The following is a 17,253-nucleotide window of genomic DNA, read 5'->3' on the forward strand; positions in this document are numbered from 1 at the left end:
AGGCTGCAATAACGTTGACTGCAAGCTATACATAAAAGAGCACAACTGGGTCTGCATCAGCTCCTGCAAGCACTCTCCTCCGTTCATATATTTCCCCGTCAGGTCAGGGGAAGGGAGGGGAAGATAGGCTCCGCCCCTCCCGCCCTCCTCACCCCGAGCCTTTGTCTCGCGCAGCTCCTCAAGCCCCCCCCACGCCCAAGGCCAGGCTCCGCCCGCTCCTATTTTCCTGAGCTCCAGTCAGCTCCCCCGCTTTGTCTCTCACGTGCGCCACACTAACGTTCCCCCACCCTCGGCAGAGAAGCATTCCCCGATTGGCTGGGAGCGGCTCTTCATTTACATAGACCATCACGGCGGGGGGGGAGGGGGGCTCTGTCCTCCAGCTGGGGGCCGCCGAGATTTCCCCGCGGCGTTCCGCCTTCCCTCCAATGGGAACGCTGGGCTGGCGCTGTTGTTGCACGTGAGGGCGCCGCACGTGGACCCGTTATGTAAAGAGCGGAGAACGAGGGGAGGGGGAAACGCCCCACGTACGCAGGCGCGTCAGGCCCGCGTTCTGCGGGCGGCAGGCGCGCATGCGCGCGGCCCGACTCCCGCCTAGGCGACAGAAGAGACCAGCAACAATGAAGCAGCAGCAGCAGCAGCAGCCGGCGGCGGCGGCGGCGGCCAGCGCGGGCGTCCCGGCCTTCCTGAGCAAACTGTGGGCGCTGCTGGGGGAGGCGCCTAGCAACCAGCTCATCACCTGGAGCCAGGTACGGGCCGCCCCGCCCCGCCCCGGGCCTGAGGAAAAGGGGGGATCCGGCGCGGCCCCCCCCCCGCCTAGTGCGTCCCGCGCAGGGAGGGCCGAGCTAGCCCCCCCCCCCCCCCAGCCCAGTAGTAGCTGCACCAAGGGTCACCGCGCCGAGCACGCAGCGCCGAGCACGCCGCGCCCTGCCCGCGGAGCGAGGAGCCGCTGCCGCCCCCGCGCGGGGAGGGAGAAACCCGCCGCCTCCCGTAAGCCGGGTCCGTTTCTTTCCTGTCGGTGACCCAGGAACGCCTCGTGCGTGGCCGCTCGCCCCCTGTCCCCGGTCCTAGCCGCCGGCGCTCGGCCCGGGACTGGTGGGTTCGGGCTTACGCGGCTCGTGGGTTGGGGAATCCCAGCCGCCGCCCGACACGTTGAGTCTCCTACCCGCCGCCCATAGAGCGGTGGGGTCTGCTTGCTTACCCACCCCAGGTCAGAAGGTGTCCAGCTTTCAGGGTTGGCCTACAAAACGGGAGGGGAGACTTTGAGCTTTGGGTTGTGGGGGGTGCAGCTGGAGTCTGAAGGTGATTTGGTTCCTTAAAATCTTTTAATGAGAAACTTGCAGCAGGAACTTAGGCCTGGTCTACACCAGAGAGTTTTGTTAACCAAACAGTCCTGGTGTGTACAGTGCAATGGCCTTTTTGTCGACAAAACTAAACCACCTCAACATATGGCATAGAGCTTTTTGCAACAAATGGTCAGTGTAGACGCTGCTGCATGTTTTTGTTGCATTAAACGGTCTCTGGAAGTGTCCCACAATGCCAATCCTGACCACTCTGGATATCCATTTGCACTCCGCTGCTCTTCAGCCACCTGCCCTTTCCCTTTTACAGTCGCTGTAAATTTGAAATTTTTATTCCTCTTCCTGCTTCGTCGGCATGGAGAGCTTGCATCTCATCTTCCCAGCTGACCATACTGGCTCCATGCAGCAAAAGCTCTCCCACTTGGAGCACACTGGAGGTGCAGGACCTGGTCAGCATGTGGGGGAGTCTGCGGTGTAGTCGTAGCTTTGCTCTAGCTGAAGGAACTAGGTAATTAGGGCCAATTTTCTTGTGCCATGGAGGAGAAAGGTTATGAGCGGGACATGCTGCAGTGCTGAGCTAAAATCAAGGAGCTGTGGCAGCTACCACAAGGCCAGGGAGGCAAACCATCGCTCTGGTGTGGAGCCAATGAGCTGCTGCTTCTACAAAGAGCTGGAATCCATCCTCAGCGGGTGACCCCACATCCATCCCAAAGATACCCGTAGACATCTCCACGGCCCTGGGGCCACTGGATACTGGACTGAACCCCGACTGAGGTCATCAGTGAGGAAATGGAGCTGGAGGATGATCTGGAGCCAGGGAACAGTTTGCTGAGGTTGGGAATCAGGAGCTGTTCTTGACCCCAGAAGGCTACAGCCAGTCCCACCCCTTCAGCTCAGGATGCAGAAGAGGGGAGCTCTGGTAAGTGTTTGGAAGCTGATGCTGCTTGTGTATTGGAGGCATGGGGGTCCTTAGCATGGCTAAAACATACAGGTACTTGAAGGGATAGAAATGCACAGGAGTAACTCTCTGTCTGTGCTTTCCTGTTCCCATGTGCATCTAGGCAGTATGGCTGAGAAGCACGTTAATGCACGCTGAGATTTTGCAGGTATCATCCAGTGTGATCTCTAGGAAACTTCCTTGGAGGTACTCCATTGTTTCTTGTTCTTACACAGACGTGACTTTTGCAGCCAAGATCTTATGCTGGCAGACCATCTATGACTGATAAGGAAGCGACTCCAGAAAAATGAGATGTTTCAGGAACTCATCGTATCCTCTGAGGTGTCCAAAAGAGAGAAAAGGGCATGAGAGACAATCACTGTCAGAATCTCAGAAGATGGACAGACAGGAACAGAGAGAAAACCAGGAGAGAATTTTAGCTGGCCCTGGGCGCATGATGAAGGCCGTGGAGGAGCAGACAGAGCTTCTAAAGACAATGGTGTCATTGCAGATACAATTCATGGAAGCCCCTCGCCCTTCAGCCGCAAGAGAACTTCTTCCCCTGCACTCCTCCAACTCCCCCTACGCATTCCTACTAAAGTCATGGACCATCTCGCTACCCCCTTCATTCCACTGCTCTCGGACAGCTATGAGAATGACATCTGGACTTAAACGCAGTTATCATAGCTGGCACTGGTCTCCACTATTTCCCCCTTCTAGGATTTCTTTATGTTGTGTGCTGTTTTGTGTTTAATAAAAGTAAGCTCTCGAAACAACAAGCACTCTTTCTTTCTGTTGAACAAGATATGTGTATCTACCTCCGACACACACATACAGCTGTATAACGGTCATAGGATGTCACAGTGCAGTTCAAAAAACATCTGATGGTTTCTCATTGTCAAAATGGGCCCTTAATGCCTCCCTTATGCGTATGCCCCCCTTCCCACCCCTCCTTGTGCCTTTCTAATACCCCTGGCATCTGGCTGCTTATATTCAGATGCAAGGCGATCTGCCTCTGCGGTCCACCCAGGGAAAACTTCTCGCCCTTAGCGTCGTAAATTATGGCGCATACATCAGGTGGCTATAACCACAGGAATGTTGTCCTCATTTAAGTCCAACCTGCCATAAAGGCATCTCTAGTGCACCTTTAACCTGTCAAACACACATTCAATAGTCATTCGGCGTCAGCTCAATGTGTTACTGAACCGCTCCTTCCTGCTGTCCAAGTTGCCTGTGTCAGGTTTCGTGAGCCATGGCCTTAGTGGGTAGGCTGGGTCTCCCGGAATCACTATGGGCATCTCATCATCCCCCTATTGGAATCCTTTTGTGTGGGGGGAAAAAAGTCCCTGCTTGTAGCTTCTGGTACAGGCCAGTGTTCCTGAAGATACGAGCATCGTGCTCCTTTCCTGATCATCCCACATTGATGTTAGTGAAATGCCCAGGGGGATCTACAAGTGCCTGGAGTAACGTAGAGAAGTACCCTTTCCTATTGAAGTACTCCGTTGCAAGATGATCCGGTGCCAAAATGGGGATGTGTGTGCCATCTGTTGCCCCACCACAGTTAGGGGATACCATTGCTGTGAATCCATCCACTATTTCACTCACATTACCCGGAGTCACAGTCCTTTGTAGCAGAATGTGATTAGTGGCCCTGCACACTTGTGATAACACAGCTCCAACAGTGGACTTGACTCCAAACTGATTAGTGACTGACTGGTAGCAGTCTGGAGTTGCCAGCTTCCACACAGCGATTGCCATGTGTTTCTCCACTGAGAGGGCAGCTCTCATTCTGGTGCCCTTGCGCCGCAGGGCAGGGGGTAGCTCCACACAGAGTTCCATGAAAGTGGCTTTGCGCATTTGAAAGTTCTGTAGCCACTGCTTATCATCCCAGACCTGCGGAATGATGCAATCCCATTACTCAGTGTGTGTCTCATGAGCCCAGAAGCAGCGGTTCACCATGTGTAGATGCTCTGTGAATGACAGCAGTAATGCGATGCTGTTTGTCTGCATGTCACTCAGCAGGTCAGGCTCTTCAGATTCCTTTTCCAATTTGGAGCTCTTGATGTACTGCACGATGAGCCATGAAGTGTTCAGAACGCTGAAAGCAACAGAGAGTAGTGCAGGATCCATCTTTCCAGATAGAGGTTGTGGGCATGCAGTAGACGATGGGGAACTGTTGAAAAAATGGCGTCAGTCGCTGCCAGCAACTCAATGAATGATGGCATGGAAACGCAATGCACCCATGGGACATTGAGATAGCACCTATGCTGCTCCGTGCTCTTCTCCCCCATCCCACAATTCCTAGTGGCTGAAGCTGCCAAGTTGCACGGTGGGGTAGCTGCCCACAATGCATTGCTCACTGTCAGTACTACAGCACCAAGTGTGAATGAGTTTTTGTGACAAAATGAGTGTTGTGTGGGCAGGTGCAAGCACTGTAATTATAGCGCTTTTTTATCACTGAAAAAACTACCATTGACAAAACTTTCTAGTGTAGACAAGGCCTTAGTCTCCAGGCTTCTGTCTTTCTCTCTCCCTGAATCCCTACTCCATTGTCATTTTATTTTTAGTTTTTGATGATGTTTATCCACGTTTTTGCTTCCAGGATATGGTTCTGGGGGTAGGAGGTTGGCAGGAGAATTTGCCTAAGCAAATTTACTGAATACCTATTCTGTTATAAGGTGGTGCAAGTCTTCCAAACAATTTTTTCTGTTTAGCTTGATAAGAATGTAGGAATTAGTTGTCCTGTCTCTTCCAGTTGTAAAACGTAATGGAATCAACTCTGGTAGCTTGGAAAATGGTCATTGTGTGATCAATAAAAATACAGTTTCGGTCTTCCATATAAGTACATAGCAGTGTTGGTACTTGTTGGCAGTGACAGGAGGCAACTGGAAGGATGTGTAATCTTAAAATCACAGGAGGGTGGCATTCACATTTAGTTAAAGCCATGTCAAGGGACAATGAACTTATTCTCAAGTTTTTCTACAATAATTTTGTTATATAAGAGCTTCCTGCCACTACCAGTCCTAGCACTCGTTGAATCAACTCTTCAAATGTTACCTTATTGATTTTTTTTTTTTATATGAGATGGTTTGTTTTAAGTGGGAACAATTTGGGACAAGCAAACTTAAACTAGTGATGACAGGGAAAGCAACAGATTCTGTGTTTAGAAATACTTGCTGCTGGTTAGCAACCACTCAGGAAGGAGATCTTGGAGTCTTCATGGGTAGTTCTCTGAAGACATCTGCTCAATGTGCAGCAGCAGTTGAAAAAACTAACAAAATATTAGGAATCATTAGGAAAGGGATAGGTAAGAGAAAATATCATAATGCTACTGTATAAATCAATGGTGCTACCACACCTTGAATACTGCATGTACCTCTGGTCACCTAATCTTAAAAAATACATTAGAATTGGAAAAGGTACAGAGAAGGGCAACAAAAATGAGTTGGAGTAGGGAACAGCTTCCGTATGAGGAGAGATTTAAATGACCGGGACTGTTTAGCTTAGAAAAGAGACAACTAAGGAGGGGATATGATAGAGATCTATAAAATTGTGAGTGGCATCAAGAAAATGAATGGGGAAGTGTTATTTACCTCTTCACATAACACAAAAACTAGAGGTTACCCAGAAAATTAATTTGCAGCAGGCTTAAAACTAATATAAGGAAGTATTGCTTCATACAACCTGTGGAACTCTTTGCCAGGGGATGTTGTTAAGGCCAAAGGTATAACTGGGTTAAAAATAATTAGATAAGTTCATGAAGGATAGGTCCAGCAATGGCTGTTGCTCTTGGTGGCCAGCAACACAACACCATGCTCTGGGTGTCCCTAAACCTCTGACTGCCAGAAGCTGGGACTGAATGACAGGATAGATCACTTGATAAATTGCCCTGTTCTGTTCATTCCCTCTGACATCTGGCATTGGACAGTTGGAAGACAGGATACTCGGTTAGAGGGACCATTGGTCTGACTCAGTATAGCTGTTTTTCTGTTCTTATGCTCCAATGTAACTATGACAAGCATTTCAGCTCTGCCAGAGGAATGGGGCAGCAACTGTATTGTGCTTCACTAAATTTCTTTCTACTCTCAGTCATAAAGTGAAAATACTACGTAAATACAAAACATTATTTAAATCTGTAGAATTCAAAGCATTTTACAAAGATAGGTAAACATCTCAATTTTATATATGGGGTAAACTGGATCACAGAGGTTAAGATGCCATTCTTACAAATGGGTTTACGTTTTGTTGTCTCATTTAAGTCAGTTGAAGCACTTGAGTAGTTCCATCTCTGGAAGATTAGAGCCTTGTTGACTTGTCCATGGTCATCTTTACTAGTTTGTGATGCAACCGAGGGCAAGTTTTCTGCATTAGAAAACATTTAAAAGTTTCTGTTCTATAATTTTACTGTTAGGTGTTAAACCAACTGTTGAGTAAATATTTTAACTTAGGTCATGTCTATGCTACAAACTTACCATCTTCAATTTGTATCCGCATACAGCTTCCGCAGTTAGTATGTGGATTGTGCACATGCATGCTTTGCTCTTTGTGTTGGTGGTGCATGAACGCACCAGGGGTGCAGAGTGCAGTACCTGTAAGGGTCCTCCCTTGGGGTTTGGTAGAGAAGCATGGCTTAGTACAAGGCCACAACACATGATTGGCCGGTTGTGCGGAGGACATTTATCACTCTCCCAGGTCCACTAGTGGGAGAGAGGTAGAGATACTTCCCTTTCTCTGATTATCTCTGGGGTGTGTCCTCTCTCCCCTCAGGGAGGGCTGTTTTTGGGGCAGCAGTGCTAGAGGCTCTAGACCAGTGTTTCTCAATTAAATTTGGCCACAGAACCCTTTTGAACTCAATAAATAATTGCAGAACCCTCCAAACTCTTAACAGTATTTTACATATGGGGCCAAAAAATAAATAAGCACATTATATACAAACAACTAGGTCAGCGTTTCTCAATTAAATTACACTTACATTCGATACCCTCTGCTGAAAAATCCGGGACATCTTCCCTTTTTTGGTGGCGCAGAGAACAGCTGATCGGCAGCGCGGAGAACAGCTGCTCGCGGAACCCTAACTGTGTTCCCGCGGAACCCCAATTGAGAAACACTGATCTAGACCTTGCTCGGCACTACACTGCTCTACTGAACCTGTGGGCTGCAGGTCTGCTCTCTTCCAGCTCTGCCATCTAAATGAGCTGTTCTCTCTCTCAAATGCTCCAGTGCCACCAGATGGAGCATTTGCTGCAACTGTGGCATGGCATGGTTGGCTGGGCCCAAAATAATCCCTTAACCATTGTTGCCCAGTGCGGGGTTCATACACTCCATCACAGTGTCCCATTGTGCAGCTAGCCACCATGCAGCACATGTCTTATGGGAAGCTTTGGCAGTGCATGATGGGGCCGAACCAAATCATGCAGGGGTGACTAGGGGCATGAGGCCAACTTTCCAATGTGCAACGGTCTTCATCCCACAGTGTTATCCGTATCCCCCTCCCTCCCTTTTTTTGGCCCCTTTTTTCAAAATCTCACAAACTCATGCGGTTCCCCCTCCTCCCTTTCCACCATTTCTGACAGAAGCAGAGTACCTGAACAGTTCTGCACTATTGTCATGAACATTGGAAGCACAGGGTGCACAGTACAGGAGTATTTGCAGATCCGCAAGAAGAATCAAATCAATGATGATTCCTTGGAGGACAGATTGCTGTGGGACATAGCAAGAACCAATTCAAGGTTGTTGGTGGCATTCACAGAGCAGTTGCAGGTGGTGGAGCGCTGTTTCTGGGCCTGAGAAACAAGCTTTGACTGGTGGGATCATGTGGTTATGCAGGTTTGGGATGACTTAGCAGTGGTTGCAGAACTTTTGGTTCTTTAGGGCCACATGCTTGGATCTGTATGCCAAGCTTGCCATAGCCCTCCAGTGCAGGGACACCAAAATGAGAGCTGCTCTGACAGTGGAAGAGTAAGTGGCTATTGCACCATGGAAACTTTCAGTGCCAGATTGCTACCAGTCAGTCAGGAATCAATTTGGAGTTGGGAAATCCACTGTGGGGGGCTGTTGTGATGCAAGTGTGCAGAGCAGTTAGTCACTTCCTGCTATACAGGACTATGACTCTGGGCAATGTGCAAAACATAGTGAATGGATTTGCAGCAATGGGGTAGCTGAACTGCAGTGGAGCAATAGATGGCACACACATCTCTGTTTTGGCATCAGACCCCTTTGCCATAGAGTACTTCAACAAAAAAAGCTACTTTTCTATGGTTATGCAACCATTGGTGTATCACAGGGGACTGCTTCACTGACATCAGTGTGAGCTGCTCAGGGAAGGTGTATCACGCTTGCATCTTTAAGAACACAGGACTGTTACAGAAAGTTATAAGCATAGACTTTCTTTCCTGACTGGTAGATTACCATTGGGAATGTTGAAATGTCAGTAGTGATTCTGGGGGACCCAGTTTACCCTTTACTCACCTGGCTCATGAAACTATACACTGGCTACCTTGACAGCACCAAGGAACGATTCAATTATCAACTCAGCAGGTGTAGAATGAAAGCTGAATGTGCTTTTGATCATTTGAAGGATTGCTCGTGTTGTTTACTCACAAGATTGGATCTCAGTGAGAAGCATATCTCAGTGGTTGTTGCTGCCTGCTGTATTCTGTGTAATGTATGTGAAGCAAAGGGGGAAAGGTTTCTGCAGGGGTGGAGGTGGAACAGTTGTCTGCTGAAATTGAACAGCCAGATACAAGGGCTATTAAAGAGCTCAGTGTGGAGAGCTATACTGCTCAGGGAGGCTTTGAAAGACCATTTTAAGAGTGAATCAGAGTGGTGTATGTGTAGTGTGCTCTCCTTGGCCCTGCTCTTTTTGTGGCCGGTAGGAGTCCTGTGGTGATTACTGTATAGAATATAACTTTGTCAATACACCTGTTACTTTTGTTTGTGAATTATCTTGTGAATTGTGTGATGTTCAGTAACAAAATCAGTGCAAAAAACCCTGTGCAATTTAAAAACATAAATTAAAAAGTTAATAAAATGTAATAAATTAAGAAAATAGAACTTATGAAGGGGAAAGAATTTTCATATCCATTTCAGCTATGCATACACCAATCATGGCTTTCACACATCTGTATAAGTGAAGCTGAAATTGTCTGTAGTGGGATGGAGTGGTAGGGGTACTACAGCCACATGGTATGATGTGGGCTGGGGAGGGGGGTATAGGGAGGTCCCAATATTGAGTTCTCAGTGAGCTGCAAAGAGAGGCAAGCTTAGGATTGTTGAACCTGCAGCTCCACCAGAGTCTGCAGCATCTGTATTTACTATCTGAGAGAATCCCCATTATGTCTTGGTGCATCTCCCTGTCCTTTTCCTGCTTGGACTTTTGGGTCTTTCTTCTCTCCACTCTTTCCTTTTCCAGGCTATCTGCAATGTTCATCCTTCAGATCATATGTCACGATCCTGTGCAGCACTGTCTTTCAGGATCTCCTGGAACATGTTATCTGGAGTACTCTTCTTTTTCCTCCTTGTCTGGCTGGGGTATGGTGGGGGAGACACTGAAGGCCACAGTGGCAGTAGTTGTAGATAAAACACAGAGAGGTACCATTGTTAGCACATTCACTACAGAAAGCAAAACTTAATATTCTTAACTTGCTCCTTTAAAGTTTTAAGCACTACGTTCTCACTTCTGCTTAGGATTGCTTGTGGACTGCACCAGTCAATGCACCAGCCGTGGTGAGTATGGCATACTGGGAATAGGGGAAATGAGGGAGTCGCTTGGTTGCATGATTCTAGTAGTATAGGATGATGACACTGAATATTAGCACCGTTTTCCACAGGCAGTGGTGATTTTAGCTGATATCTCTCACTCCTAAAGGTCACAAAGGCAGAGAGAGCACAGCATCCTCCTCTCTGGGTCTGTATGCTGCTGGTGTCCTGAAGCTGCTCAGACCTGTATGGTGCCCGCTGAAGTTCTTGCTGAGTGTCATGGGAAAGTGTCCTACCACGAAGGAAGAAATAAGGCAGCCTTCCAAAGAAACTTTTGGCAGAGGATTGCAGAATACCTTCATGAAAGCTTCATCGAGATCTCTCAGGATGATTCCTGGGACATCCTTGGGTACATAAACTGCTCTGCATTCCCCCTCCCCACCTAGAGGGGAATGAAAAGTAGATAGCAGCTCTACCCTCTCTTGGTTGTAGCACTATCTCTCCTAGTATGAGTAAATTAATGAAAAGTCAAAAGATTGTGGTCTGCTACTTTGGGGGTACCATCCATGTCATTGAACATGTATCTGTGCTCTTACTTAAGGTTCCTTCCCCTGCATCAGGCTTGCCCATGCTAGACTAGCTGGACTGCAGTGAAGTCAAAAACAAGTCCAGGCTAGCTGATCACCTGGGTCCCCTGATTGCCTATCCCCCATACTCTTCCTCTTCCTTGCTGTTCACAACAGGGGCTTGTGACTTGGGCTCCTGGGAGGTGCTTGGTGCTGCTGGGGTTGGGGTCTACACTCATTATGGCATGCAGCTCTTTGTAAAAGCAGCAGGTCTGCGACTTGGCACTGGATCACTTGTTGCCCTCCCTGGCTGTCTGGTATGCCTGCCACATAAAAGCCAAGGAGCAGTGGCATTCAGCTGGTTCTTGTAGCCTTTCTCCTGCATCCCCTGAGTAATCTGCTTGTAGATGTCTACGTTTCTAGACTGGATCATAGCTGTGCCTGCACAGCCTCTTCTCCCCACGGGCCCAAGAGCCAATATCTTCTGTCTACTTCCCGCAGGCGTGCATCTGGAGCATGCAACAGTGGAGAGCTGCTAGGTGTGCTCGCCCAGCTGAGCAATCAGGAAAGGGAATTTCAAAAATTTGCAGGGCTTTAAAAGGGGGGCTTCTGGTCATTGTGAACTTTGGGCAGTGGAGTTCAAAGTGGAGACCAGAGCAGTCAGTTGTGAGATAGCTGCTGGAGGATAGTCTGGGTTGATAAAAGTAACACAGTGTCTACACTCCCACTGAGTTAATCTGAGAACATCAGTGGTGTCTATACGCTGATCAGGGAGGTGGTGTTACTATATAGGCATAACAGGGCATTTACAGTAGTGGGAGAACAGTTAGAGAGTAGATACATAGATAAGTAGGTTGCTGTAAGCTGCCTTGTGTCAACCAAACCATGTAGTTTAGACTAGGCCGCAGAAAGTTTCCAGTGATTTCTGAAAGAGAAGCTGATCTAGCTAGCCCTAGTTATATGGGCTCTCTGAATAATTATGTTATCTCCCATTGAGAGACATAAGATGTATTCATAATAGAACACTAGGCGATGATACTGTGTCAGAAACTTCTTTAAACATATTTGTAGTATATGAATCACTGATAGCCTTCTCTAGAACTTCCAGTAGGAGAAATAGGAGTTGGAGATCCCACCTGTCTGAATTGATTTTTTTTGTTTTGGGTTAATTTTCTTTTTGTTTAATATTCATTTCCCTTGTCTAGGAATGGAAACTCTAATGCTTTAACTGAACGTTCAGGGTTGTCTAGTTTTAATGTTGCTTAAGGACCTCTATTCTTAGCAGAAATACTGTTGTGACACTTTAAATTCATAATGGACCTTTTACCTATGAGGATTCCAAATGCTGTACAACTCATCCCTAAAACATTACATATAATCCTCCCATCTCTTAAATGGATACACAATAGCTGGTCTAAGATAACACTGCATTAGATATTTTTTACTAGAAGTGGAGGATGACTTGTTCGTTTGAAACTCTAGGGCAGTTTGTGGGGGCAGAAACTAATCAGAATTGGAATTTGATCAGAACTCTGGATCTAACAGTCCTACTTTTGCAAAAAGACATTGGAATATAAGTAGTTAGACCTTGATTTAATGTCACATTTTACAGCACAAATAATTGTGAATTTCAACAGATGCCTTTTCTCCTTATTGTAATGATAGAAGAACAACATTGCCACAATTGTGTTAACCTGTGGTTCTGACTATTTTCATTGTTGTTTTGTAGGGAATGAAACTGTCAGATTTTAAAATCTGGTATGCTGGTGTTTCAGGCTTTGATTTTTACATCACTTTTCTTTTGAGGTACACTTGGTTCATTGGGAAACTATATGTAAACTACAGTTGTCCATTTGTCCACGGAAACCTGTGCAGGGAGTTGTATGCTGATTGGTTACTGGCAACTGCCACATATAGCTGTGAATCAATAATATCAGGACTTAGAAAATTTTTCAGAGACCTACTAGCTGGATACTAAAGAAGGAGAAATTTACTTGGCTAAGCGCTAATTGTTCCCATCAGTTCAAGTGTGCTTTTCAGCCTCATACAAAAGTACTTTAAATGATTGTCATGGAAGCAACAGTTGGTTAAAGTAACCACAAAATGTGTAGGAGCAGATCTCATTTGCATGTCAGCTGAATCTCAAATTGAGTGTCGCCATTGACACACTTCCTGTTGGTACAGTCAGTGTAATCTTTAACAGCTCTCAGGTAGTGAATCTCCTAAGCTGCACCAAGGAGGAGTCCTCTTTCTGTCTCTTTCAGCCATGCTCCCCACAATATCACTCTTCCCATGGTCTGTTCCTCAGGTTCTCAGCCAGTGATTGATTTGTGGATTGCTGACTGAGACTTTGCCCTTTGGCTCCTGCCATACCCTTGCAAAGTGACCCCCACCCCTCAGCCATGCCCCCAAGCTTGAGCTCTGTGACTTCTTAGATGGGGAACCTCTCATGATTTGTCAATTGCAAATCTCTTTCTGAAGAACCACATGTGGTTTATCAGAGCAAAACTATCAGTCAAGGACTTTCAAATGGTATTCCTAATGGTCTCTCAGTTCTCCCTATTAAGACGGAGGGACCTTTGCTTCAGAGGTTTGTTTGGGTTGAGAGCCAAAGAAGTGGAGGCTTGTCATCTAATGGAGCTGTCATCAATGACATCTGTTGATGGCAAGCCTGATGTATGCAAGGGCAAAATGTAAACCAACTAAGGTAATTAGTTTGGATGCATTCAGTCATTTGTGCTTCACTTGGTGCAGTGTAGTTATTTCAAGCACAAACAGTTGAATGCTGTACTGTAAACAAGGCCTGACTGTGAAAGCGAAGTCACCATCAAAATTCAGGATCAGTGTACCGGTGAGAAGACCAGCTTCCCACACACCTAGCTGTATGGAAATTGATGAGTGTAGAGATTGCTACCAAACTGTTGTCCCTGAACTTAACAATCTTACATCAGTCTCTGGCCAACTGGTGTTTGATAAACTTGAAGTTCCTACCTCTTTCTAGCTAATGGAAGGGAGAAAGAGTACTCAGTCTCTTTTCTTCCCATCCAGAGACTCCTGGCTGCAATAAGGAAGAGGGTCTCCCAGAGCTTTCTCAAGCAGCAAATGAAATTGACAGGATTCTGTACAGTTTCATTGCTCCAGTAGGGTTCAGTGCAACTGATGAGCCAATAATTCATTCTGTTGGTATTTGAGGAAGCTATGAGTAACAGTTGAAGCAATGGAGATATCTTCCTGTGTACCCAGACAGTTATCAGTTCTGAATGTGAGTAGAATCTAAAGGTGTCGCAGACCCAGCAGAGCACACCCACTGGCGTGTTGTAAAGGAAATCCAAGTGTCCTTGGATCCTCAGGTTTTAAACTTTCATAGCCTGAATGAAGTCCAGCCACTGCCCCAATTGTGGGATCCATAGCCACACTCTTGGAGTTTAAATCTTCTGTCTAACACTTTCTCTCTTTCTCTGGAGACACGTAGTAGTTGTGAAGCAGTTATTGCACTTAAGCACTTTGCCCATGTCTAACACATTTTTGCTCTTTATGGTTAATCATATGAAACACAAGAAAGAATACAGTTTAAATAGAAAACAACAAGCATCCTTAACCCAATGCATCTTGCTAGCTCGCCCTTCTCTCGGGGAACTATTGCTGTCCAGGCAGGCAGGGTATCCTCTCAGGCAGGCTGTTACATGCTGAGTGGTCTCTCCCTGATGGAGTCACTTTCCCAGTTTGTGTGGCCATTCTCTTTCCTGCTTCTTTTCCTGTCTGGCTCCTTCTGTTCCTGTGCGTTTCGCCTTCTGGTCCCTTGGCCTTTTTTGTTCTGCTCCTAGTGAATTTCCACTGCTCCTGCCTCCCCCATTCCTTCCAGAGGGGTTTAATAGCACTGGTTTCCCAAATATGTAGCTGTTTTTTCGCATAATTTGTGTGGTCAAAGTACTATCATTAATCTTAAGTATTCCCCATTGTCCCTGAGTTGTGGGTAGCTGTTGCAGGTTCCGTCTGTAGTGGTGGATCCATATTCATATAGGCACTCATGATACAATAGTTTGCATAGTAGCGATTCGTAATGTCAGAATTCATGCATTCAGAATTCATGTGTTTGTATAGACAGATTACCTAATAGTCACAGAAGATTCTTTGTAACTGTAAGGGATAGAAACTTTTTTCATAATAAAATTTTTGTGGGGAAAATTGATGGATTAAACCCCACACTTGCCAAGGAAAGATTCCTACCTGCCACTGTTGAGTGGATTTTTCAACCCCTATATCTGTTGTGCCCCTTTATAAAACAGATTTTTAAAAAATTAAATAAAATATGTGCTCTTCATTTTAGAATGGCCAGAGTTTCCTGGTGTTGGACGAACAAAGGTTTGCAAAAGAGATTCTTCCCAAGTACTTCAAGCACAACAACATGGCGAGCTTTGTGAGACAGCTAAATATGTGTAAGTTTTTTAGCATAGTTAAGAGTGTCACTTTTTTCACCAAATACTTAAAAATGGGGACATTACGGCAATAAAATTCTGAATTCTGTATTGTTTAATTTTCTTCATGGTTAAACTGTTTTTCAGATGGCTTCCGTAAAGTAGTCCATGTTGACTCTGGCATTGTCAAATTGGAACGGGATGGCCCTGTGGAGTTCCAGCACCCATATTTTAAGCAGGGCCGGGATGACTTGTTGGAGCACATTAAAAGGAAGGTGAGTGAAAGGTCATACAAAACACATGGAGCACTGGCTTCTGTCAGCTAGTCCTGTGAATTGAAAAGGGTGGATGGGTGTGTCAGTCACCATTGGCTACTGTGGACACACAAGCCTGCAGTCACAAATCAATTTTTGACTTCACTATTAAAGGGAAAATTAAATGAATGGTTCATCTTCCAAGTAATCTCTGGTTTTGTTTACATATAGTGATCACAGTTGAGTTGTCTCCCTGATTGCTTTACTGGTACAATAACTTGTTTTTTGGAAAGTCTAATTTACTGTTTTTTATTTTCTTTTATTATTCATTATAGTAATCAACAGCCAACATGAGGGGTGAGAGAGTTACAAAACAAATTTATTCTTAAATTTTTATAAATCAGTGTGTTTATTATTTTGCTTCAAGTACAAATCATACAATTTTGATCTTGCATTCACTAATGTAAATATATAGCACGGTTTACTTAATTTTTTTTAAAAATCATGCAGAGCTTCCCCTGGGGAGAGGATAAGAGAACAAACCACACATGACAGATGTTACATATGTCATTTAATATGACAGTAGAAGGTGTTCGGATTCCACAATGATGACAGATATGTAAGAATCTGTATAGTGTAGAATAGAACTATGTGAAAAAAAAATTAAAGGTTTATAAAGACAATTCAACTATGATAAAGGGGAGAACACTGTGCAAATATTATATTAGTTTTACCATTTTAATTTTCAGACGTGCACAGTGATGTAGAGATTACTAAAATATATGTCTTGACATTCCGTGGATAAATAGAGGAGACTGATTTCTAGTGCTGATTATTCAGCCGTTTCATAAATACTAATTTCTTTGGAGTAGTAGAAGGAGAGGGAAATAACAGTTAGCATTCAGAATTTTATATTGCATCAATGGATTATTTTGCTCTTAAAAGGTTTCCTCTTCAAGACCTGAAGAAAATAAAATCCGGCAGGAAGACCTATCTAAAATCATAAGCAGTGCTCAGAAGGTGCAAATTAAACACGAGACCATTGAATCCAGGCTGTCTGCCTTAAAGAGGTAACTATGACTTTGAGAGACCTGAATACTAATGCAAGGTAACACAAATAACACTTAGGGCAACAAATAGTTCACTTTGAAGCTGCAAATCAAGTAAATAAATTGGTGCTTAAAGTCCCTATTCTTTGCATGTGTCATTGGGACGTGGTTGTGAGAATGCTGCATTGCATAAAATTTGTTTCAGAAAAAGACTGCATTTAATTTTAAATGCTTCTCCTGTTTCTTTGAGAAGAAGAATTTAAATGGAAATAGAACTTTTACAAAAAATAAAATGTACACAACTTGCTATTTTCAGCTATGTGAGTTGGTGATTGAGGAGTTGTCTGGGAGTGACAATTACACAACATGATGAAGATTAGAGTTTTAAAATGTTTAGGATGAATGATCAGACTTGCCCTTCAAAATAAGAGATTTGAAAATTAGTGTTATGAAGGTATATTAGGGTTATATAGTAAGTAGTGACTCTGGGTGTTCATTTGAGAGACTGAAGTTAATTTTTTGTGGTACACTCCTGCTAGTTACTTTTTCTTTTGTTTTTTTTATTTCACTCCTCCACTGTTAAATTCCCAAAATGATACGTTCTATTGATGATTAAAAAGAAGCTTTGTCTGACTCAGAACACCCTTCTGAAGTTTTCCTGAGACTCCTAGTACCATGCTAGAATTTAGATACTATGGCTTAAACAGTTCAAAAGTTTCAGCTATCCATGTACTCTTGCTAAAGCTTTCCACTCTAAATAAACTAGTCATTGGTGCTCTTGTTAATTTCTACAGAGGTTAATATAGATTAGAATTACTAAATTCCTAGCAACCATGAGTGGAAATACTGTAGTTATTAAAAGTACCTGATATTTACACTCTAAAATTAAATGAAAAATTAGTGCCAAAAGTGATTGGATAGCTCTGCAATTTGGAATTAAGAAAATAAGAATGGCTATAGTGTGTCAGGCGAATGGTCCGTCTAACCTAGTATTCGGTCTTCTGACAGTGGTGAGTGCCAGATACTGCAGCGGGAA

General features: G+C 44.9%; 1 protein-coding gene across 2 annotated transcripts in view; it reads left to right on the plus strand.

The window, feature by feature from the left end:
* Positions 1-537: 537 nt before the first annotated feature.
* HSF2 (heat shock transcription factor 2) overlaps positions 538-17,253 on the plus strand; it is a 42,969-nt gene continuing 26,253 nt past the window's right edge. Inside the window, exons 1-4 of one of the 2 annotated variants that reach the window (XM_067546670.1) lie at positions 538-746; positions 14,827-14,935; positions 15,062-15,189; positions 16,114-16,238. In XM_067546670.1, the coding sequence (XP_067402771.1) occupies positions 570-746; positions 14,827-14,935; positions 15,062-15,189; positions 16,114-16,238 (539 nt within the window). In that variant the 5' untranslated portion in view covers positions 538-569. Of the gene's footprint in view, positions 747-10,221; positions 10,343-14,826; positions 14,936-15,061; positions 15,190-16,113; positions 16,239-17,253 lie in introns of those variants that run through there. The other variant, XM_067546671.1, reaches the window with a different exon arrangement.

Source organism: Emydura macquarii, unplaced genomic scaffold (assembly GCF_026122565.2).
Source record: "Emydura macquarii macquarii isolate MOO-44397 ecotype Brisbane River unplaced genomic scaffold, CSIRO-AGI_Emac_v2 contig_1146, whole genome shotgun sequence".
Lineage (NCBI taxonomy): Eukaryota > Metazoa > Chordata > Testudines > Chelidae > Emydura > Emydura macquarii.